The sequence below is a fragment of the Schistocerca serialis genome, chromosome 10, assembly GCF_023864345.2.
Source record: "Schistocerca serialis cubense isolate TAMUIC-IGC-003099 chromosome 10, iqSchSeri2.2, whole genome shotgun sequence".
In the NCBI taxonomy this organism is placed as follows: domain Eukaryota; kingdom Metazoa; phylum Arthropoda; class Insecta; order Orthoptera; family Acrididae; genus Schistocerca; species Schistocerca serialis.
The window spans coordinates 180,165,261-180,190,606 of NC_064647.1; the positions used below are offsets into that span (position 1 = coordinate 180,165,261).

The following is a 25,346-nucleotide window of genomic DNA, read 5'->3' on the forward strand; positions in this document are numbered from 1 at the left end:
TCTCTACGATCGTCTCCATGGGAGAATAGCAGCCTGCATTGCTGCGAAAGGTGGATATACACTGTACTTGTGCCGACATTGTGCATGCTCTGTTGCCTGTGTCTATGTGCCTGTGGTTCTGTCAGTGTGATCATGTGATGTATCTGACCCCAGGAATGTGTCAATAAAGTTTCCGCTTCCTGGGACAATGAATTCACGGTGTTCTTATTTCAATTTCCAGGAGTGTATATTGTTACTTGTGATGACAAATGGTCTCTTTATGCTAACATAAGGAAAAGAAAGGAATGGCTGAGCAAAGCAGCAACTCCCCACACAAAGACCTGTGTGCGCCCACAAAAGATAATGTTATGCATCTGGTGGAACAGAGGTGGCGTAGTACACCACAAACTGCTTCCCTGAGGCCTGTTGTCAACAACTGAGATGTTTTGCAGACGCAATCCAAGAACAGTGACCCACGAAGACTATGCGAGGTGACAAAAAACACTATGGGAGTTGTGTTGGGAAGTCATACCATACCCACATAATTCACGTTATCTTGTGCCCTCAGATTTTCACCTTTTCTGCTCCCTACCAAACAATCTTCAAATAACTTCCTTACCAGATGAAAATGCTCTTTGACCATGGCTCGACGAGTTCTTCACCTCAAAATCACATGATTTCTACAATCGAGGAATCGGAAAGTTACTCCATTGTTGGCAGACTGTTATAAATAGTGAAGGAGAATATATTATTGATGACTTAAGTATCTGTTATGTGTATCTATTGTGTATGTTAAACTTATGAGAAAATGGTACAAACTTATACACCAAACTAAAATAACCCTGCTGTTACACTGAGGACTGTCACTCCGGCCGTATAGTGCACATCTGAAACTTAATCAATTGCTGTCAGTCAGTTACAATGAGAACTAAATTTTCCTGTGCATCAATGTTCTACTTTAAACAAACTGTGCTCCTAAATTGATGACAAATAACACAGTCCCACTGTTGTAATGTATGAAGTACTGCACTACCATTTTCTCAGTCAATGAAGAGGCAATAACGGCAGTGTGAATAAAAAAGCTCTCCACTTAGTGGTAAACACAGCACGTATAGAGCTACCTACATTGTTTCAGCAAAGGGAGCATCTAGAATCACATAATACTTACTTCGTCAATCTTCTGTCTCTAAACATGACTGTGTAAATCACCACAGCACCTGAAATAAGTGAAGAGCAATTATAAACTGAGTATTACATATCACAGTAATAATACAAACCACAGGTTGCTTTACAGTTTCACATAACAGCAAACGAGCTGCCATCTGACCAGGACACAGTAACATAGTTCCACACTAGTACTACTACAAGCTCTAACACACATTAATTATTTGTCTTCAACAGTACTCGACGTCTAAAGTTTTTTCGTTTGTTGCTGTATGGTACAAGAATAATGGTAACAGACTAAGGTCACGTAGTGAATAATGTAGTAAATCACATTCTGGAGAGTAGACTTTTCCAGTCCACTATTAATAGGCTAATTCTTAATAACAACAAAACACAGTAGTTCAATCCGCCCCACACTGACATTCAATTCCATCACCAACCCAGATTTCAGGGACTGGCAGTCAATGGTAATCTGTCACAGAGTACATACATTCTTCATCTTTTGCAGGAGCTTAATACAGTTACAGGAAGTAGTGACGAATATGATACAACTCGTCAGCTTTGGCCATTGAAGCTAATTGACAAGACAACTATTTTTTGGCACTATGTAACCTCTGTATATTTTAAACTAGCAAAGATCCTCGAGGGAATATGAGGATTTTGGACAATGAAGTTCTTGTTAATTCCTTGAAAGTTACTGAAAGCTTGAACATATCAAACTACTGTCCAAAAATAAGTGTTTTCAGCACGGGCAAAAATATAACTATAGAATACATCAAAATTATTCACACATATTAGTAATCTCTCATTCTATAACTTCACAAACCGATTATTCCACCCTACTTCCCTGGTGTTTTTACTGGAGCACTTTAAATGGTAACTTATTCTCTGTCTTTCTACTTACATGGTCATGCTATTTAGATTGGTATGTTTGTACGCCATCAATCACTGTTTCTATATGCCATTGTTCTGAATCTGTCCCTCAGAACAATGCCCCGTAGATTGTGTCAAAATCTCATCTGTGTGCTGTTTATTCTGGCTTTAGAGAAGAGTCCAATATTCAGTGCCACATACAAGAACTGTTTTCACTATCATATTGCCAAATCTGAGGTATTTCTTACCTTACTTCATTCGGTATTTCTTACCGTACATCGAATGTCTATCACAGTTTCTTTTTAATTTTCCAATGAAGTTATCACAATTTGTTAAATTCACACTCTTTACCTTTTTTTTCTGTTGCAGCCATTGCCCTTGTTCCACTTTTTAAAATTTACATGTGGTACATTTCAGCATGTTTCAAAATTTGCAAGTTTTAGGATCATCTTTACTCTCAGCTATTAAAGTTCGATTAAAATAACTTTGCAACTGACATTTCAGTCGGTCGAGTGGTAGAGACTAACCGTCTGACAGTCACAGCTGTTTCTCGGGCTCCGTGGGCTCGCCGTGTCGACTAGGTACATGTACAGCCTCACCGAGTGGTGCAAGATTACACGGGTAGAGGGGGAGCCAAACTTTGGGTGATTCGTATTGATTGCACAGGAAAAGTGGAATGCCACGTACTAGCCAGCAACACTGCCTTACCCTGCCAATGGTATTTGCCAATTACAAAGTTATTGGAGGTAATAAGTCTTCAGCGCCAACCTCTTCTTCTCGAAGCAGCACTTGCACCCACCATTTTCAGTTATTTATTGATGTATGCCAATCTCTGTCTTCCCTCCACAGTTTTTACCCTCTACAGCTCCCTACTTGCTGTCAGTGTTTTCCTCCTGTACCCTTCCTCGAAGATTATGTGGAGAACCTTATCGTTCCTTATCTTCACAGTCGAGTCACTCCATGTCAAATCAACACGCTTTAAATAAAAATTTTACCTCACCCTCTTACATTTTGCTGAAAGTTAGTATTATAGTGGGTGCTGAAATTAAGAAAAATACCAAATTTCAATTTTTTACCTCAAACCATTCCTGAAATATGGTCATGTAAACTTTTCAAAAACTGGCCAAAAATGTGTGAACGGACTTTTTTTTAAAATTGCCCTAGGAGCTGCCCTAATTGAGCTAGAGAACTGGGAAAGGTGTCATTTTGCAGCATTTTTCATGCTGTTTCCGGTGATAGACAAAAAAACATATCTTCTAATTAATAACCTTTTTCAAAATGGTAATTAATATTTTGATTTAATTTTTTTACAAAAAGTACATAATTGAAAATTTTCAAAATATTTCCATAACTACTTCATACTGTTGTAAATCACATGGCAAAATATAAATGTGGGATGATGATGGGTTCATTGTTAAAAAAAAAAAAATTATTCTGTACTCTTGTTTTTCACTAACCGCCCTAGTTTGACCAAACTGACCTTTAAGGCAGTACGTCAGTAGAGGACCGTATACATAGGGCTTGATGTCTGTACAATAATTCAGAGACTGGAGCCATTGTTGAGATGATGTAGTCTGCATTGTTACCTTCTAAGGCTTTGTGTGCCTACAGCATTATTGTGCACTGTGGTTTTAGTGCAAATCAATTGTTACCTCTGTGTTGACCAGTCTGTATCTATTATATTTAATAGTTCATTTTCAAGTAAATCTATACATTGAAGGACAGTTTATAAGTGGTTTTTGTATAAACATGGAACCAAGTAAAAAGTGCAGTGCTGTAAGAGTGCAGTGTTGTAATCCACTGAAGAAGTCAAATCATTTTATTAGAGACAGAAAAAAACTGAGAAATGCCACAACACGGATGCCCAAATTATTTTCTCGAATACCAAGTGGTGCCAAGATTTGTGATAAATGTAGGAAAGACGTAACCAAATTGAAAAATACACCAGAGTCCATCAGTGATGAAAGTGTTGAAGAAGAATCTTCTGGATCAGAGATAATCACCCGAGACCAAGACCCTGACTTCACTCTAACTTCAGTAGCTGTTAAAACATTTAACACAACACTTCAAGAACTAGGTGAGTCCCCAACTGACAAGAGAAAACTAACATCTAGGCATTACGCCAAATCAAAAGTGAAGAAAATCTCATCAATGACTCGTAAACTTTTTGTTGCTCCTGAAACTTCTTCGTCAGATACTGATACTGATGAATCCGTTCTTGAAAATCTTAAAAGAAACTTTAAAAATTCTATAAGTAGAGCAAAAAAAAACTAATTATTGTTACAAGTTTACCTGAAAAGTGAAGAGTCAGGAAAATAATGAGGGAATTTAATGCTCCTCATTACATTGTTCGGCAGCCCAAAAAAATTTTGAAAGAGAAAGGATTCATGGACGGTCCAAACCCCAAACCATGGAAGTGTTTACCAACAAAAACTGTCAAAACTGCACATTCATTTTATGAAAATGATGAAGTTAGCAGGGCAATGCCAGGTATTAAACATTGTGTAATAATTACAGAAACAAGTGGAAACAAAACAAAAATATTAAAAAGACTTATTTTGTGTAACCTTAAAGAAGCTTGCGAGCATTTTAAAGACAAGTTTCCTAACATAAAAATAAGTTTCTCTAAATTTGCTGAGTTGAGACCAAAACACTGTGTATTAGCTGGCCGGAGTGGCACACACACTGCCTGTGTGTGCACAACTCACCAAAACATAAAATTAATGATAGAAAATGCCAAACTAAATACAGTAACAAACAGCAGCTTAAACAATTATAAGCAGTGCATTGCAAAACTGCTTTACAACCCATCATCAGTTGATTGCAACATGGGAAACTGTGAATACTGCCCAGGAGAAACTGCCATATGTAAAATTTTAAAAGACTCTTTTCATGAAAACTTAATTGAACAAGTTCAGTTCTGACACTGGATGTCAGTTGACCAATGTAATCTGGAAATTGTTCAGAAAACTTCTGAAGAATTCATAGATTTATTTTGTAGTAAGATGTCGACTGATTCGGCATGACTTCATTGCCAAGCAACAACGAACATTCCTTAACTCCACAAGAGAAAACCTTATGGAATCTGAATTTGTTGTCATATCTGATTTTTCAGAAAATTATAGTATAGTTCTACAGGATGAAGCTCAGAGTTTCCACTGGACAAGACAACAGATTACCATTCATCCTTCTGTTATATATTACAAATAGGAAGACAAAATTGAGCATATGAGCTTTGTCATTGTTTCTGATTGCCTGGAGCACAATACAACTGCGGTTTACACCTTTCAAAAGAAGCTAATTTCATATCTAACAAATAAATTTCAATAGATTCCAAAAAAAAGATACTATTATTCTGACGGTTCTGCCACTCAGTATAAAAATAAGAAAAACTTCCTGAACCTTTGCCTTCATGAGGAAGACTTCAACATAAAAGCTGAGTGGCACTTTTCAGCCACAGCACATGGGAAAGGGCCTTGTGATGGAGTAGGGGGTTCAGTAAAGAGACTGGCAGCTCGTGCAAGTTTGCAAAGGCCATACCAAAATCAGATCAAAACTGCATGAGATCTATTTGAATGTGCAGTAGACAATATTACAATTTTTGATTTTGCATATTCCATTCAAGAAGACTACGCTGCTTCAGAAATATTCTTAAAAATCTGACTTGAAGAGGCATTTACAATCAAAGGAACACAGCAATTTCACGCTTTCATTCCCAACACTACATCAAAATTAATAGTCAAATACTTCTCAGGTGATATGCAGAGTTGGGAGAGGGAAGTAGCTACATCACCAGACAAACTGAAGTTACAAGATGTATCAGGCTATGTCACCACTGTATATGGCAGAAACTGGTGGCTTGGGTACGTTTTAGAAAAAAACGAAGATCGTAGTGAAGTGAAAATAACTTTTCTTCATCCATGTGGACCAGCTAAGTCATTCTCTTATCCTGCACGTGCAGATGTCCTGCGGGTGTCAGTTGTGGATGTTCTCACAAAAGTGAATCCATTTACTCCGACAGGGAGAACATACATTCTTAATGAAAGTGATGTGAACCAAACCCAGTCAGCTTTATTAAAATGTAATAAGTGAAGTTCCAAGACAATTTATTGGGAAACTGCTTTCAACTCAAAACTTAATTTTTGTCTCAGGTTAGTGTTAATGTATATTTTATAGAAAGTTGTTTCAAAATTATTGTTAGTACCTATTGTGTTAAATTTAGCTATGTAAAGATACCTGTTACTCAAAAACAAGCATTACATATTTAATTTGTTTAATAGTTCCATTTCAAACATCATGGACCAGAACTATTATGTAAATACTTGTACTTATTCATACTTTATTTCAGTTTGTAGTTAAATGCTCAATTTCTTGTTTTTGTTATATCGGTTAATATACTGTTAGTGAAGTTGTATGAAATTAAAATAAGCAATCAACTTCCAGAATGAGATTTTCACTCTGCAGCGGAGTGTGCGCTGATATGAAACTTCCTGGCACATTAAAACTGTGTGCCCGACCGAGTTCGAGTCTCGGTCGGGCACACAGTTTTAATCTGCCAGGAAGTTTCAGCAATCAACTTAATTATAAAATATGCTGATTAGTTTTGGTTTAATAAGGTGATGTTTTGATATTTCTAATACTTTTTTTAATTACCTTTCAGTATATTTTAAAGAAATTCCTGTTTGTTAAAGGTCAATTTGGTCAAACTAGGGCTGTTAGTGAAAAACAAGAGTCTGGAATATTTTTTTTTTTAACAATGAACCCATCATCATCCCACATTTATATTTTGCCAAGTGATTTACAACAGTATGAAGTAGTTATGGAAATATTTTGAAAATTTTCAATTATGTACTTTTTGTAAAAAAATTAAATCGAAAATATTAATTAGTACTTTGGAAAAGGTTATTAATTAGAAGCTATGTTTTGTTGTACATCCCTGGAAAGAGCATGCAAAATGCTGCAAAATGACACCTTTCCCAGTTCTCTAACTCAATTAGGGCAGCTCCTAGGACAATTTAAAAAAAGTCCGTTCACACATTTTTGGCTGGTTTTTGAAAAGTTTACATAGCCATATTTCAGGAATGGTTTGAGATAAAAAATTGAAATTTGGTATTTTTCTTAGTCTCAGTGCCCACTGTAAGTATACCAACTTTCAGCAAAATCTAAGAGGGTGAGGTAAAATAGGTGTGTTGATTTGACATGGAATGACTCAGTCCACCCAGTTTTCAACATCCTTCTATAGTACTAGGTCCCAAATTCTTCAATTCTCTTCTTTCCCAGTTTTCGCACAGTCCACGATTTACTACTGTACATTGATAAACTCAAAAGGTAGCAGAGATACAACACAAAGAGCATAAAATTAACTTACAACTTGAACTTGTAACAAACCAGAATGCAGCTGAAAGAGTTGCGAGACAAGAAAGGGAATCAGCGATGATGAAGTTAGTAAAACAGAGTTGCAGCCTATCCCCAGTGCTATTCAGTCTGCACACTGAGCAAGCGATAAGGAAACTGAAGAGAAATTTGGAAAGGGAACTGAAGTTCAGAGACAAGAAATAAAAATGAAACTTCCTGGCACATTAAAAATGTGTGCTGGACTGAGACTCAAACTCGAGGCCTCTGCTTAAGTGGGCAAGTAATCTACCGACTGAGCTTCTTGAGCAGGGCTGGGTAGCTCAGTCAGAAGAACACTTGCCCATGGAAGGCACAGGTCCCAAGTTCGAGTCTCCATCTGGTACACAGTTTTAATCTGCCAGAAAGTTTCAAATTGGCACGCACACTGCTGCAAGGTGTAAAATTTATTCTGGAAACATCCCTGGACTGTGGCCAAGCTGTGTCTCCACAATAACCTTTCTTCCTGGAGTCCCAATCTTGCAAGTTTTGCAAGAGAACTTCTGTGAAGTTTGGAATTTAGGAGATGAAGTACTCGTGGAAGTAAAGCTGTGAGGACAGGTTGTGAGTCACGCTCAGGTAACTCAGTCGGTAGTGTACTTGCCCGTGAAAGGCAATCTGCCGAGAAATTTCGTACCACCGCACACTCCACTGCAGAGTGAAAAATTCATTCTGCCAAGAAATAAAACTTTGCAGTAATCCTCTCAGAGATGGCAAGGACTGAGAAGTTGAACAGAATGGATAAAGAGGGTTCAACAAGTGTAAATAACAGAATGGATAAAGAGGGTTCAACAAGTGTAAATAAAAGTAAAAAGATTGTAACTTTGTCAAATTAAGGGGTTTCGTTTAGATGGTATAAAATGCATACTGGCAACACTTAAAAGGCTTTCCTGGAAGTGGCTGTATGGAATACAGCCTTATAAGGATGTCAAATGTGGTCAATAAAAAGTACAGACAAGAAGAGAATAGAAGCTTTTGCAATGTGGTACTACAGATGAATTCTGAAGATGAGAGGGGTAGATCATGTAAACAATGACGAGGTACTGAACTGATTTGGGGAGAAAGACGATTACAGCACAGCTTCACTGAAAAGATAAAACAATGGCAATGCAATCTAGTTGTGTTAAATCATGTATGCTGAAGGAGTAGATCAGGAAATGAGCCAGCAAAAGTAACAGATGAGTTTTCCTATTTGGGCAGCAAAATAACTGGAATTGGCTAAAGCGGACAAGGATATAAAATGAAGACTATAAAATGCAGAATGTGTTAATGTGTAATATATATGAAATGTTCAGAAGTTTTTTCAAAGCTATTTGTCTGGATTGTAGCCTCGAACGGAATTGAAACATAGATAATATGCAGTTCGGTCGAGAAGAGAATGGAAGATTTTGAAATGTGGTGAGGCTGAAGATTAGACGAGTAGAGCAAATAACTAATAAGGAAGTATTGAATCAAACGCGGGAAAAGAAATATATGGTAAAACACTGTAAAAAGAAGGGACTGGTTTATATGACACCTGCTGGGGAATCAGGGAATAGTGAATTTGGGAATGGAGGGAAGTGCGGTAGGCGAAAATTGTGGAGGGAGACCTAGACACAAGCACATTACACCACGTCAATTGGATGTAGGCTGTGGTAGTTATTCGGAGACAAAGACACTCGCACATAATAGACTCGTGTGGAGAGTTGAAAAAAGTAAGTTACTAGGATCATACACGGTGTCTACTGATTCACACGTGCCTCTAATTCACATCCTGTAGGTTCTTACACTGTCCTCACTGCACATCTGCCCTCTTGTGGTTCATAATATCACATTACTTAAGCAAACACAAGTTAGAGGAGTGATATGCATGGTGTCAGCATGTTTTAACCACTGGTTAAAAGGGCACATAACCCTGTACAGCGTACATTTTGCACCGGATTGCGCAAAGTGGAGACAGTCATGGCAAAGCAGAAGTTTTCAAACCCATTTCACTCGAGATATACTGGGAACCATGGACACAAAACAAAGGCAGATTCTGTGATACTAGGTAAAAGGAAAGTGTTTATCATACACCACACAGAAGACTATTAAATGTCCAGGTATACAGAATAGGTTTTGAGATATGTGGTCCGATCATAGACTCTCCGTATAGTGCGGCACAGTGTGTTGCCACGGCTAGCAATTGTTTGTCACAGACACAGCTAACGTTAGGAGTGCCCCAGGGAGGTGTGATGGGACTGCTCCTGTTTTCTATGTTTGTTGCAGCTCTCTCGAATACGGTGGCCGGCAATCTGGCACAGTTTGCTGACGACGCTGTTGTGTATGGCGAAAGTGTTGTCGAGTGACTGCAGGGCAATTTTGGATAGCTCGGACAAAATTTCTATTTGATGCCACGAATGGAGGCTCACTTTAAATTTGGTAAAATGCAATTCATCAGAGATGGCTAGGAGAAACTTTCCTGTGGTGTTCGACTTTTAATGGCATATCACTTGAGTTAGTTACTTCAATTAAACATCTAGGTGTAACATTCTGACGCAGCAAGTAAAGGAGTTAACACGTAATAGAGTCAGTTGTAACAAATGCAAACAGCTGACAATTTATCAGTTGAGTTCGGGGAAACTGTAGCACATGTAAAATGTGACAGCACATAATGACCGGATGATCCTTTCTCGAGTACTTCGAGTGTTCGGTACCCCTATTCAATATCGTTAAAGAAGAAGTTAATACAATTTTGAGGTACTTAGATTTTTATAGTTCTATCAGTAGGAGTGTGTTACAGAAATGCACCATGAGCTAAGTTGGAAATCTTTGGAGGGAAGAGGTCTTTCTTTTGACAAAATACTGCTGAGGAAGTTTTGAGAATCAGTATTTGTGACAGATTACAGACTGATTCTACTGTATCCAACTTTCACCTCACATTTATACAAGATAGAGATTAGGGCATGTAAAGAGGCATGTGATGTGAAATGTAAATTTATGCAATAACTCGTTCTACCCGACCCCCACTACTGCATGTAACAGTAATGATAATTTTGTGTGGCTCCACTGAAATGTAATCCAACGTGTCATGAGTAGTAAGAGCTCTAGACAGTTACAACTACAGATGCTTGTGTGTATTATGACTGCAATATCCGTCTACCATCTCAGTACATCAAACATCTACGGCTAGTCGGGTCGATTGTGGCTAGACAGTTTACGTGATTACCACACACGGTACCTACTTCACTGGCTCCTCGGAGCACACACAGCCCACACATTGCAGCAGAGATTATGTACATCTCATCATAATCAAAACACAAAGTCTCACTTATCTATTACCCTAGCTCTAAGAAAAAAATTTGCAAACTACTACTCTGTCACTCCTGTCTGCCTCTGGAACAGACTACCCTGCACTTTGCACACAATACAATGTTCTGCTGCTTGCTTTAAGATGAAGCTGAAACACTTCCATCACTCTCACTGGTTGGCTGGTTGGATTGGAGAAGGGACCAAACTACGCAATCATCAGTCCCTCCGACCTGGGAATAACTAAAACCGATAAAACCTCCCACTATAAGAGGGAGCTACAATGGCCATAAAAATTACAAACTATTGACAGAGAAGGAAGGAAGAAGGCAGAAGAAGAGAGGAGGGAAAGATAGACACTCGAGATAAAACAGACACCATAATGAAAGGAGTGGGAAGGTAGAGGGTAGGGGTGAACCACCAAGCCCAGTCGAGGTCAGTCCAATTGGGGTGAAGGGGGGAGCAAGATGGCCTGCCATCCCCTCCACCCACCGATAAGGTTAAATAAAGCGATAAAAACTGCCATCATGAAGAAATTGTAAAACTAGATCAGCTACTGAGGCACTGTCAGCTAATGCCAGGGGTAGCGAGTCACGAAAGCTAAAAGTCCGTCGCCAAGACGACAGAGGGGGGGGGGGGGGGTCGGGTCCTCACGACAGAGGAGATAACTGTGAGTCAGCCAAGTATGGCCTATGCAGAGCCGGCAAAGGACGACAGAGATCTTGAAAGAGGCCCATAAGGAGGACCGCACCATAGCTGTAGAATCATTTATAGCCCTAAGCTTGTTCTGCATTCCAAAGTCCCAAAACCTGACGACGTAATGCCGAGCGAAGGTCTATTTCTGAAATGCCAGTAGCAATACATGGCCTGTTAGTAGCCAATTTAGTCAGTCAATCGGAAAGTTCATTGCCAGGGATCCCAACATGGCCTGGGGTCCAAATGAAAACCACTGAGCATCCACATTGATCAAGTCCTGGATAGCTATGACCAAATGGGTAGAGAGGGAGGCACTGGCTGATAGCTTGCAAATTGCTCAAGGAGTCACTAAAGATAGTGAAGGACAGTCCTGAGCAGAAGTGGACGCGGTCCAGTGCGCGTAAGAGCACTACCAATTCTGTAGTAAAAACACTACAGCCATCTGACAAGGAACGAAGTTCCGTGTGTCTCACATAGGTGTAAACATAACCAGTGTGACCAGCAACCATGGAGCCATCAGTATAAATCACTTCTGAACCCTGGAATGAACTGAGGAGGCAGTAGAATTGGTGGTGAAGGGCCTCCAGAGGGACAGAATCTTTTGAACTGATGGAGAGATAAAGACAGAGCTGTGGCCAAGAGCCGCACCACAGAGGGGTATGTGCGGGAGTAGAGAAAAGAGGCGGTAAAGGGAAGTGCTGGAGCTCAGAAAAGAGTGACTGAATGCGGGCAGCCATGGTAAGTCCACATAGTGGCTGCCGCCACGGGAGGCTGATCTCTGTGTCTGGATAAAGGAGACCATAATTAGGGTGCTTTGAGGTGCAGCGAATGTGGAGCACATGAGATATCAGCTGTTGTTGGCGCAAAACTCGCAGCACTGGAATCCCCACCTCTGTGAGAAGGCTAATCACGGGGCTAGTTCGGAAGGCACGAGTCGCAAATCGTACCCCACGATGCTGGATGGGGTCTAGTATCTGCAATGCCGAAGGTGATGCAGAACCACAGACAGGACTCCCATAGTCTAACCGAGACTGGACCAGCACTTTCTACAAACGCAGTAGAATAGAGCGGTCTGCACACCAGGTGGTATTGCACAGACACGTAAGAACAATGAGAAGCAACCAGCACGTCCTCTTCTGCTGGGAAAGATGAGGGAGCCATGTCAACCGGGCATCGAAGACCAGACCCAAGAAGCGAGGGATTGGCCATCGAGGAACAGGTCCGGATGTGGTTGGACTGTACGGCTACAGCAGAAATGCATGACACACAACTTGGACACCAAAAAAAGCCATGGGACAGAGCCCAAGATTGCGCCCGGTAGATTGCACCCTGTAGAGGGCGTTCTGCAGCGCCCATGATGGAGGAAGCAATGTAGATACAAAAATCGTCAGCATACAAAGAGGTAGACACTGTCGGCTCAGCAGCCACCACCAGTCCATCAGCGGCTACGAGAAAGAGAGGGACGCTCAACACGGAACCATGTGGAACCCAATTTTCTTGCCAATGGGCGGTGCAGTAGGAGGAACCAACTTAGACCCACAAAGAGCGACAAGAGAGAAAGGTGGATATAAAAATGGGCAGAGCGCCACGAAGGCCCCATTCGTGAAGGGTGGTGAGGATGTGGTGGTGCCAGGTGGTGTCGAAGGCTTTATGCAGGTCAAAGAAGACTGCAATGAGGTGTTGCCAATGGGGAAAAGCTGACTGGATAGCAGACTCCAGTTGGACCAAATTATCCACCATAGAGCGGCCACAGCGAAAAACACTGAGTCGATGACAAAAGGTTGCGGTATTTAAGAATCCAAAACAGCCGCTGACTCACCAGTCGTTCAAGGAGCTTGCAGAGGGTGTTGGTAAGGCTAATTGGACAGTAGCTATCCAACTGAAGAGGTGGCTTCCCAGGCTTCAACACCGGAATACAATGCTTTCCCGCCACTGGGTAGGAAACACCCCCTCGCTCCACAGACAGTTGAAAAGGGTTATTATACAACGGTGGCCAGCCAACGGTAAGTGTTGGAGCATTTGGATATGTATCTGCTCCGGTCCAGGACCTGTGTTGGGACAAAGGGCGAGGTTGCTGGAGAATTCCCACTCGCTATATGGGGCATTATAAGGCTTCAAGCAGCGAGAAACAGAAGACAAAAGGCAGTCGTTCCGAGCACTCTTTCAGGTGGAGGAACGTGCACGGATACTGAGTCGATGCAGAGGCTTGGGCTAAGTGTTGAGCGAAATGCTCTGCGACAAAGTCCGGATGGGTAAGGACAACACCAGGCACAGAAATTCCTGAAACGCTGGTGGGAGGACAATGTCCAAAAATTCATCTGAGTTTCGCACAAACTTGTGAAGAGGGGGTGTGCAGTCCTATGGCAGCCACATATCGTTCCCAGCAAATCCCAGGTGGGGATTCCAGTGCTGCGAGTTTTGCGCCAACAACAGCTGATATCTTATGTGCAAATCCGTTGCCGAAATTTGATTAGGTAACTGGCCCGGGTGTAGAACCGTTTAAAGACAAGAAGGAGGCAGTAGAAGGGTGCCGCTTGAAGTGTTGAAGAGCACGGTGGCGGTCTTTTATGGTCATAGCAATTCCCGGAGTCCACCAAGGGACCATCTTCTGACGGGGAGGGGGGGGGGGGGGGGGGGGAACCAAGGAAGAAGAGATGGCTGAAACAGCTGCGGAAAGGATGGCAGCAGTAGACTCATCAATACCGCTATGTGATAGTATCGGGACAGAGGTCAAGCCCTGCCAGAACAGCTTCAACCATCCTACCTCAAAAAGGGTTGTGGGCATTAAAGTCCCCTAGAAGCAGAAAGGGAGAAGGGAGTTGTTGAAGGAGGGTGGTTAGGGCAAGGGATGTGGGTGGCCTGTCAGGCGGGAGGTAGAGATTACAGACTGTGATTGGAGTGGCCAGATGGACCCCTAGAGCAATTGCTTCTGGAGTGGTAAGGAGGGAAACCCATTTACTAACAATGTCCTTGTGGACAAAGGTGCAAACACCACCTGAAGCCCGCAACAGGCCAATTCGGTTCCAACAGAAAGCATGGAACCCACAAAGGGTGGGTGAGTAAGAATTGACAAAATGGGTCTCCTGAAGAGCAATGCAAGCAGCAGAGTAGGAGGAAAGAAGGGGTACCTCAGGAGGTACTGGAGGGGCTTTGACCTTGTTCTTGTGTTTCTGGTTCTTGTCTTGTGATGGAAGAGAACGGCAGACTGCAACAAAGTCGGGCATGGAATTACACCTGGCAATCTCGGCGGCCACCAGCTGCAGATCGCGCGGCTGATGTGGAGTTGCAAATCGCTTTCACGGGGATGCCGGGAAGAGGAGTCTCGGGAGGGAGCTCCAGTACCGGCAGCTGCCAAAGAAGGGGAGCACTTCTCTGGCAGGGGAGGGGGAGCAACACCCGAAGGGCTGGGTATGAGTGCTGATGGGGAGGGGAAGTGGGGGAGTGAGAGTGAGGGTGAGGTGAAAGGTGTGGGGCGAATGGGGTGGGGCTGGGAAGAGGAGAGGGAATGGACATAATTGAAGCAAAGGCAGAAGTTATAGACACGGGATGGAGCCGGTCATATTTTGACACGCCTCGGTGTAGGTATGTCGATCCAAGGTCTCGTACTCTTGAATCCGTTGTTCTTTCACTTACACCCGGCATGCTGGCGAGCGTAGAGGATGCTGCGCATTACAATTTACACACACTAGTGGGGGAGCACAGGCACTCCCCTCATGGAGGGGGTACCCACAGTAACAGCAGAGGGGATCATTGGTGCAGCGGGAAGACGTGTCCAAAACGTAAGCATTTAAAAGGCTTGGTCATGGCAAAACTGTTGCCATCTGTCCTGGTACAAACCAGGTACCGAGGAAAAGGTTTCCACCCAAGCCGGCGAGCTTGACCCTCCTCCCAGGGGGCCAGGGAGGGGAAGGCAGAAAGATCAGAAGGAGGAGTGTCAAGTCTTCTAGCACTTTAAGAGACAGCCACAGAATGGCCAGGATGTTGAAGCTTTTGTCGCTTCATGTGCAAGACGTCTGCCCTAGTACCACCCACTCCGACCAGGAGCTCACCCCGTGGGCACTACCCAGCCACAGCGAGGGCCGTCTGGCATGGCGGCCATTGCCAGGAGTTCTGATGCCCCCAAGTGACGAGCATCGACTCCTTGGCATAAAACAGGTGTCAACAGCTCAGGTACTAGCAGTGTGATCCCTGTGTTGTCAGGGGGCTCAGTCAAGTGGGTACTTAACAGCCCCCCCCCCCCCCCCCACACGGACTGGCTACCGTGCTGGTGACCTAGCAGGAAGGGGGCCAGGATGCAAGGGGAAAAGGGAGGGGAGGGGGAGAGGAGCCTGCACCATGGAAACTAGGTTGGGAGTTCATCCCCAAATGGCTCACACTGAATGGAAAACGTCGGAAATGGAGTTCAAACCCCGAGGGGACCAAAAACGCCAAAAAGGAGATGGAAACAGCAAACTAAACAATAGCACATACCAAAACAAAGTTGGGAGGATAGCCAGGTGCATATAAAGAAGTCCACCAAGGGGGAAAGGAGGGGCCAGGTATAAAGGAGCAAGGACAGGGAAGGAGAGGAACAGGGATGGTAATGCAGTCTGGAAAAAGGAAGGAGACTGCAATAGCTTGGGGCCCCGTGCGTGCCACACATGCATCACACTCTTAATGTTTCCCCAGAAATTAACGTATATGGTCAGTTTTCCCTCTGTCACTATTCTGCCCTTCTCTCACGAATATTATTGTTGTCTTCATAATTTAAAACTACCTTCCTGCCCTGTAGTAATTACTAGATGCTTTACAAACAAGTCTGTGTTCCCGACAACCACAGTTGTGGTAATACGTCTTGCAAACAGAACACCGCTTACAGCTGTATAATACTCTTTAATGGGAAACAACCGGATCCATGGTTTATTCCAGAAAAATTTCAAAGCTCCTCTAATGAAAGTGATTGACAAACTGAAACAAGCTATGGACAAACAAGAGGTGACTATTGTGCACTTTTTGGATTTCAGCAAAGCTTTCGACACTGTCTACTTCGGTATTCTACCCGCTAAACTCAAAAGTCAATTTTTTTCTTCAAGTGCTGTACAATGGTTGCACTCGTAACTTACATACCGCCAACAGTGTGTAATGATAGGAACAAAGAGGTCACAATGGAGGAATGTAGTATAGGGCCCATTACTTTCCTCATTTTATGTTAATTATGTGTTGGCTCTTATCCCCCATTGCAAATATCATTTATAAGAACCATGGACCATGAACCATGGACCTTGCCGTTGGTGGGGAGGCTTGCGTGCCTCAGCGATACAGATAGCCGTACCGTAGGTGCAACCACAACGGAGGAGTATCTGTTGAGAGGCAAGACAAACGTGTGGTTCCTGAAGAGGGGCAGCAGCCTTTTCAGTAGTTGCAAGGGCAACAGTATGGATGATTGACTGATCTGGCCTTGTAACAATAACCAAAACGGCCTTGCTGTGCTGGTACTGCGAACGGCTGAAAGCAAGGGGAAACTACAGCCGTAATTTTTCCCGAGGGCATGCAGCTTTACTGTATGATTACATGATGATGGCGTCCTCTTGGGTAAAATATTCCGGAGGTAAAATAGTCCCCCATTCGGATCTCCGGGCGGGGACTACTCAAGAGGATGTCATTATCAGGAGAAAGAAAACTGGCGTTCTACGGATCGGAGCGTGGAATGTCAGATCCCTTAATCGGGCAGGTAGGTTAGAAAATTTAAAAAGGGAAATGGATAGGTTGAAGTTAGATATAGTGGGAATTAGTGAAGTTCGGTGGCAGGAGGAACAAGACTTCTGGTCAGGTGACTACAGGGTTATAAACACGAAAAATCAAATAGGGGTAATGCAGGAGTAGGTTTAATAATGAATAGGACAATAGGAATGCGGGTAAGCTACTACAAACAGCATAGTGAACGCATTATTGTGGCCAAGATAGATACGAAGCCCACGCCTACTACAGTAGTACAAGTTTATATGCCAACTAGCTCTGCAGATGACGAAGAAATTGAAGAAATGTATGATGAAATAAAAGAAATTATTCAGATTGTGAAGGGAGACGAAAATTTAATAGACATGAGTGACTGGAATTCGAGTGTAGGAAAAGGGAGAGAAGGAAACATAGTAGGTGAATATGGATTGGGGGACAGAAATGAAAGAGGAAGCCGCCTGGTCGAATTTTGCACAGAGCACAACATAATCATAACTAACACTTGGTTTAAGAATCATGAAAGAAGGTTGTATACATGGAAGAACCCTGGAGATACTAAGAGGTATCAGATAGATTATATAATGGTAAGACAGAGATTTAGGAACCAGGTTTTAAATTGTAAGACATTTCCAGGGGCAGATGTGGACTCTGACCACAATCTATTGGTTATGACCTGTAGATTAAAACTGAAGAAACTGCAAAAAGGTGGGAATTTAAGGAGATGGGACCTGGATAAACTAAAAGAACCAGAGGTTGTACAGAGATTCAGGGAGAGCATAAGGGAGCAATTGACAGGAATGGGGGAAATAAATACAGTAGAAGAAGAATGGGTAGCTTTGAGGGATGAAGTAGTGAAGGCAGCAGAGGATCAAGTAGGTAAAAAGACGAGGGCTAGTAGAAATCCTTGGGTAACAGAAGAAATATTGAATTTAATTGATGAAAGGAGAAAATATAAAAATGCAGTAAGTGAAACAGGCAAAAAGGAATACAAACGTCTCAAAAATGAGATCGACAGGAAGTGCAAAATGGCTAAGCAGGGATGGCTAGAGGACAAATGTAAGGATGTAGAGGCCTATCTCACTAGGGGTAAGATAGATACTGCCTACAGGAAAATTAAAGAGACCTTTGGAGATAAGAGAACGACTTGTATGAATATCAAGAGCTCAGATGGAAACCCAGTTCTAAGCAAAGAAGGGAAAGCAGAAAGGTGGAAGGAGTATATAGAGGGTCTATACAAGGGCGATGTACTTGAGGACAATATTATGGAAATGGAAGAGGGTGTAGATGAAGATGAAATGGGAGATATGATACTGCGTGAAGAGTTTGACAGAGCACTGAAAGACCTGAGTCGAAACAAGGCCCCCAGAGTAGACAATATTCCATTGGAACTACTGACGGCCGTGGGAGAGCCAGTCCTGACAAAACTCTACCATCTGGTGAGCAAGACGTATGAAACAGGCGAAATACCCTCAGACTTCAAGAAGAATATAATAATTCCAATCCCAAAGAAAGCAGGTGTTGACAGATGTGAAAATTACTGAACTATCAGCTTAATAAGTCACAGCTGCAAAATACTAACACGAATTCTTTACAGACGAATGGAAAAACTAGTAGAATCCAACCTCGGGGAAGATCAGTTTGGGTTCCGTAGAAACACTGGAACACGTGAGGCAATACTGACCTTACGACTTATCTTAGAAGAAAGATTAAGGAAAGGCAAACCTACGTTTCTAGCATTTGTAGACTTACAGAAAGCTTTTGACAATGTTGACTGGAATTCTCTCTTTCAAATTCTAAAGGTGGCAGGGGTAAAATACAGGGAGCGAAAGGCTATTTACAATTTGTTCAGAAACCAGATGGCAGTTATAAGAGTCGAGGGACATGAAAGGGAAGCAGTGGTTGGGAAGGGAGTAAGACAGGGTTGTAGCCTCTCCCCGATGTTGTTCAATCTGTATATTGAGCAAGCAGTAAAGGAAACTAAAGAAAAATTCGGAGTAGGTATTAAAATTCATGGAGAAGAAATAAAAACTTTGAGGTTCGCCGATGACATTGTAATTCTGTCAGAGACAGCAAAGGACTTGGAAGAGCAGTTGAATGGAATGGACAGTGTCTTGAAAGGAGGATATAAGATGAACATCAACAAAAGCAAAACAAGGATAATGGAATGTAGTCTAATTAAGTCGGGTGATGCTGAGGGAATTAGATTAGGAAATGAGACACTTAAAGTAGTAAAGGAGTTTTGCTATTTGGGGAGCAAAATAACTGATGATGATCGAAGTAGAGAGGATATAAAATGTAGGCTGGCAATGGCAAGGAAAGCGTTTCTGAAGAAGAGAAATTTGTTAACATCCAGTATAGATTTAAGTGTCAGGAAGTCATTTCTGAAAGTATTCGTATGGAGTGTAGCCATGTATGGAAGTGAAACATGGACGATAAATAGTTTGGACAAGAAGAGAATAGAAGCTTTCGAAATGTGGTGCTACAGAAGAATGCTGAAGATTAGATGGGTAGATCACATAACTAATGAGGAAGTATTGAATAGGATTGGGGAGAAGAGAAGTTTGTGGCACAACTTGACCAGAAGAAGGGATCGGTTGGTAGGACATGTTCTGAGGCATCAAGGGATCACCAATTTAGTATTGGAGGGCAGCGTGGAGGGTAAAAATCGTAGAGGGAGACCAAGAGATGAATACACTAAGCAGATTCAGAAGGATGTAGGTTGCAGTAGGTACTGGGAGATGAAAAAGCTTGCACAGGATAGAGTATCATGGAGAGCTGCATCAAACCAGTCTCAGGACTGAAGACCACAACAACAACAAGGTGACAACACTTAGTTATACTTAAGTATGAGCTCAATAAATCCACACACAGCCATCCAGAACATAAATACTGACTTACTTCCTTTATCAGAAAGGGCACAGAACATTAGGTTTGAAACGTAACCATTCTAAAATGCAAGCAATCTTACAAGGAGAGGAAGCTACTCGTCATAGCCAAATTCGTCCAAATTCATGGAACATGTAGGGCATGGTGAGACATGAAAATGCCCAAAGTGGGAACTTCAGATGGCCAAGCATTTAGGAAATAAAAGGAATTTTGATACGGATCTATGACCATGTGCATGTTATCAATTGTCCCGGCAACACGATAATACACTGCGTGTCTCACAATAAGGCGAACACGCTCCTCAACACAGGAGCATAGAAGGGAGCCGAAGAATTTTTCCTCTCACCCCCCCCCCCCAATCCCTAACTACTACTCGCATGTCTCCCACCCCATCTCTCTTATTTTTAACTGTAGGTAGAATGTCATCATGAACAAAATTCAATACATGTACAGCAGGAGGAACAGAACAAAAATACACAAGGAGTTCTTGGGTACTGAATTTGGCCGGAGCAAGAGAGCTAAAATTAGATAGAATACCACAACGTCACAACTAAATCTGGCTATTAAGTGTGTGCTGAGGATAGAGTCTAATGCTGTGCATAATTTCCACTTTCCTTACCTATGCAAAAATTTTGTGTGGGCATGCAAGTGTGCACACAGGTATTACATAAGCAAACACCTATTCCTTGCATAAATGCTTGAAGTCTACTTATTTATACTAAGGAAATCTAACACATTAAAATGAATACAACAATAGGAATGCCATTCAAATATGAGCACCCTGAGATCACTCAGTTATGTTCTGATAACTGCAAGCAACTGGTTTTCTCAAGTACTTCCACACTAATTTTCAGATGGTTGCCACTAATTATGCCCCAGCTGATACCATACCATTTTTCTGTCCATTACTAATACTTTTAAAAACAAAGCAAATCCTTATGCAGCATGCTTCCTATTATTATTTTAATTCTAACAATGCAGGAAAATACAGAGTGCTACACACACACACACACACACACACACACACACACACACACACACACACACACCTCATTGTTCCTTTTCACCAATCTTTCTGTACATTTTTAATGTATCTGTGTGTATTTTTACATATTTTTTTATGCATCTGTGCATGTTTTTACATATCTGTGTGTATTTGTGCATGTTTCTGTAAGTCTTTTCATATTTTATATGCATGTTTATGCATCTCTCACAACCATCAACACCTATTTTCCACATTTCTGCATCATCCCATTTCCTTTATGCCAGTCCTGGCCCATTGGACCCTTGCTCCCTCTTTCTACACCCATTCAGAAAAGTTTCCCTTTTCCTGGCTAAAAGCCAGCCCCACATCCTGTTTTCTCCCCCCCCCCCCCCCCCCCAATTTCACAATGACGTACACCTTTTCAGATTCTGCCAATCCCTATCCCTCAAAACCTGGTATTGCAAAAACACATCTCCAATGCACAGGCATCTCAGAACCCCCTCTGTTCCCTCTGCAAAATACCACTACTCTACAATCACTACTCCATACATCACATCTCTGAAATGGAATCTCTTGCTCTCCAGCACTTGGAGGAGCATTCCAGACACCACCTCTATAAGTTATCCTACCTGCTGACACCCCACTGCTGTCTCCACGCACCACTGTCCAACCCCTATCATACCCACACTCTTCCCCCTTGTCCACCCCTCATTGCAGCTAAACCCTGCCTAGCTGACCTTTTCAACTTGCCCCATCCCCCTAAACTCCCTACCAACTCTCTATCAAAACCAAAGCCAAAACATTCCTGTAACATTGTCGCTAACCTTTCCACACAAGCTTCAGCTCCACAGAAGTTTCAGTCATGTCCAAAGACCTTACCTTTAGCCCTACAGCCAAATTTAACCATGCTGGACTTATCAAAGACCTACTCTCCTTCTTCTAATCCCTGCAACATCCAAATTCCAACATTGAACCTTGCCTCTTCCATTTCACACCATCATCCAACCATGACCCCCCCCCCCCAACCCCCACCTAACCACCCACTGGTCACCTTCTAGGAATTCATTACTTCCAACCTAGCCTCACCATCCTTCCCCAGGTCCCTTCCTCAGAACATCAACCTTTCAGTAGAAGAAAGAACAGCCATACACAACCTCAGAACAAATCCTGACCTAATCATCATACCTGCAGACAAGGGTTCCACAACTGTTGTTATGAATCACAAAGACTACCCAGCAGAAGCCCTCCGCCAATTACCTGACTCCGACACCAATAAACTCTGCCAGGGTGATTGATCCCAACCCAGAAGTGCAATACAAACTCCAATCCCTTTCCACAGTATCTCCCCTGAATCCAATTCGCTCCTCATCCCTATGACACCCAGCACACCTACCTTCTACATGCTCCCCAAAATCCACAAAATCAACAATCCTGGACACCCCATTATGGCTGGTTATTGTGCCCCCACTGGAAGAATTTCAGCGCTTGTTGTCCAACACCTCCAACCAATTGCCCGTAATCCAGACTCCCATGTCAGATGCCAATCGCTTCGTATGCCATTTCTCCACCATCCCCACTCCTTTACCTCCTGGATCCCTACTCATCACTGTTGACGCTCCTTCCCTATACACCAACATCCCTCATGCCCGTGGGCTTATCGCTATTGAACACTATCTTCCCCAACGTCCTTTGCACCTTTTTATGGGCTATCTAGAGGAGACCCTCCTAGCCTCTCAAAACACCAAACCCCTAGTCTGGTTCAGGTTTATTGATGATGTCTTCATGATCTGGACTCAGGGCCAAGACACCCTATCTCCGTTAATTCACAATTCAACACCTTCTCTCCCATCTGCTTCACGTGGTCCTCCTAAACCCAGCATATCCTAGATGTTGACCTCCTCCTCTCTGATAGCTCCACCCACACCTCTGTCCACATTAAACCCACCAAACACCACCAGTACCTGCACTTTGACAGCTATCATCTATCATCTCTTTCACTTCTAAAAATCCCTTTTCTACAGCCTAGCCACCTGGGGATTTCATATCTGCAGAGACAAAAACTCCCTTGCTCAGAATGCTGTGGGCCTCGGCAAAAAGGACTTTACAGAGAGGCACTATGCCCAAGACCTAGCCTGCAAACAGATCTCCCATGCTATTTCTCCTCACACCCCCAATCCTCCCGTCACCCCCAAGAAAAAGCCACAAAGCAGTGTCCCCTTGTCACCCCGGACTGGAACAATAGAACCACATCCTTCACCAGGGCTCTGATTATTTATCATCATGATCTGAAATGAGGGACATTCTATCTGAGACTTCCCACCCCTCCTACAGTGGTGTGCAATCAGCCACCCAACCACAACATCATCCTAGTCATCCCTATGCCTCTCCCAATACCAACCCCTTGCCGCAAGAATCATATTCCTGTGGAAGACCCAGATGCAAAGCCTGCCCAATCCAACCATTCAGCATTTCCTATTCCACCCTGTCACAGGTTTATTCTACCCAATCAGGGGCTGGGACACCTTGGAAGCAGGCATGTCATTTACCAGCTCAGCTGCAATCACTGCACAGCTTTTGCGCAGCTTTTTATGTTGGTGTGACTACCAACCAGATGTCCACCAGGATGAGTGGCCACCACCAAACTTTGGCCACGAACAAAGTAGACAACCCTGTGGCGCAACATGCAGCTGGACATAATTTATTTCAATGGCTGCTTCTACCCAAGCCATCTGGACCATTCCCGCCACCACCAGTTTTTCTGAACTGTGCAGATGGGAGTTATCCTCACAACACATTCTCCATTTCTGTAATTATCCTGACCTCAACCTACGGTAACATATTGTCCCCACATCGTGCACCCAACTGTTTCCACCCCCGCTGTCATATCATCTCCAACCCATTCTCATCTCCCACCCAGTTTATTTGCAGTCCGCTGCCAATGCACCTGCCTGTCTTTCCCCACTCCTCTCCTTTTTTGCTTCTATAATATAATAATAATAGATTTTTTTTAATGCAAATCATTATTTATGAACTACTAATGTATTTTTTAAAGCTGCTTCTATGAAAATTGGTATATGACATGTCTGTTACAAATTTAAAAAAAAAAGTGTTTCAGTGTTTTCAGAAATTCTGACCCCTAAGGGGTTGAAATAGGGGATAAAATGTTTTAAAAAATATTTCACTACGAGAGCAATGCTAAATCTATGAAAATTTGAATTTGGCTTCTCAGTCAGACACAAAAAAATACATATTTCACTGTTTTTGGAAATTCAACCCCTATTGTGGTGAAACAGATGATGAAAGCTTTTATGGAAATATTTCATTATACAAGCATTTTTGAGATTGAATTTATGAACATCTGAATTTGGCTTCTCTGTTAGAAATAAAAAATACCCATTTCACTGTTTTTGGAACTTCTACTCCCAAGGAGCTGAAACGGAGAATGAAATGTTTTGTGAAAATATTCCATTATGTAGGTATTTTAAAGCTAAATCTCTGAAAATCGGTATTTGGCTTCTCAGTTTGAAATGAGAAAATACGTGTTCCACAGATTCTTGGAATTTCAACCCCCATGTGGGTGAAACAGAGCGAGACTGGTTCACTGGCTCATCATCGCCCATCGCAAACTGCTAAGGATAGAAACTTAAGTTTAATGAGGGTGCGGATCTTGTATTGCAGGCACTGTTTAAGAAAGAGTTGTTCAAAATTCCACTCCTAAGGGGGTGAAGTAGTGGATGAAAAGCTTTTTGAAAACATATCACTATTAAGTCAATTTTGAGGCTACAACCACGAAAATTGGTATTTGGTTTCTCAGTAAGAAATTTAAAAAAATGTGTGTTCCACCACTTTTGGAAATTCAACCCCTAAGGAGGTGAAATAGGGGATGAAAACTTTTTAAAAAATTTTTGTTATATTAGAAAATTTTTGAAGCTAAATCTGTGTAAATTGGTATTTCATTTCTGTTAGATATGTAGTAATGTGTTATGGGATGAACGTTTCTATGGAAATATCATGAAGAGAAAAAAATTACATGACTAACAAAAACCTTTGACTTCAGCTACCAGAATTGTTTTTTGGTTAGAAGTACATTTAGAACAGACCAGTCTTCTATGGCCTTAATTAGTGTGCAAAGTTCAGGTGTTGCAATTTGTGAACAACATAAAAATTTTATTAAAGGAAATCAAAAAAAAATCTTTGCAGATCATACAGTCTACATGAGCGAAGCAACAGGCACTAAGCTAGTTTGTAAATAAGAAATCTGTAAACAGCTAGCATGTAGCCATTTTCTTTCTTTATATGAGGTCTATGTTTGTTCTGTTGACATATTCAAAATCATAACATTTATTGGAATATGATCTATGGAACAAGTAGATAAGAGAACCAAACTCCG

General features: G+C 42.2%; 1 protein-coding gene across 6 annotated transcripts in view; it reads right to left on the minus strand.

Moving 5' to 3' along the window:
* Positions 1-25,346, minus strand: part of LOC126424762 (uncharacterized) — a 52,866-nt gene that overhangs the window by 21,355 nt on the left and 6,165 nt on the right. For 5 of the 6 annotated variants that reach the window (XM_050087510.1, XM_050087507.1, XM_050087511.1 and 2 more), the window contains one exon: positions 1,148-1,196. In XM_050087510.1, coding sequence (XP_049943467.1) covers positions 1,148-1,173 — 26 coding nt within the window. In that variant the 5' untranslated portion in view covers positions 1,174-1,196. Of the gene's footprint in view, positions 1-1,147; positions 1,197-2,724; positions 2,800-25,346 lie in introns of those variants that run through there. The other variant, XM_050087512.1, reaches the window with a different exon arrangement.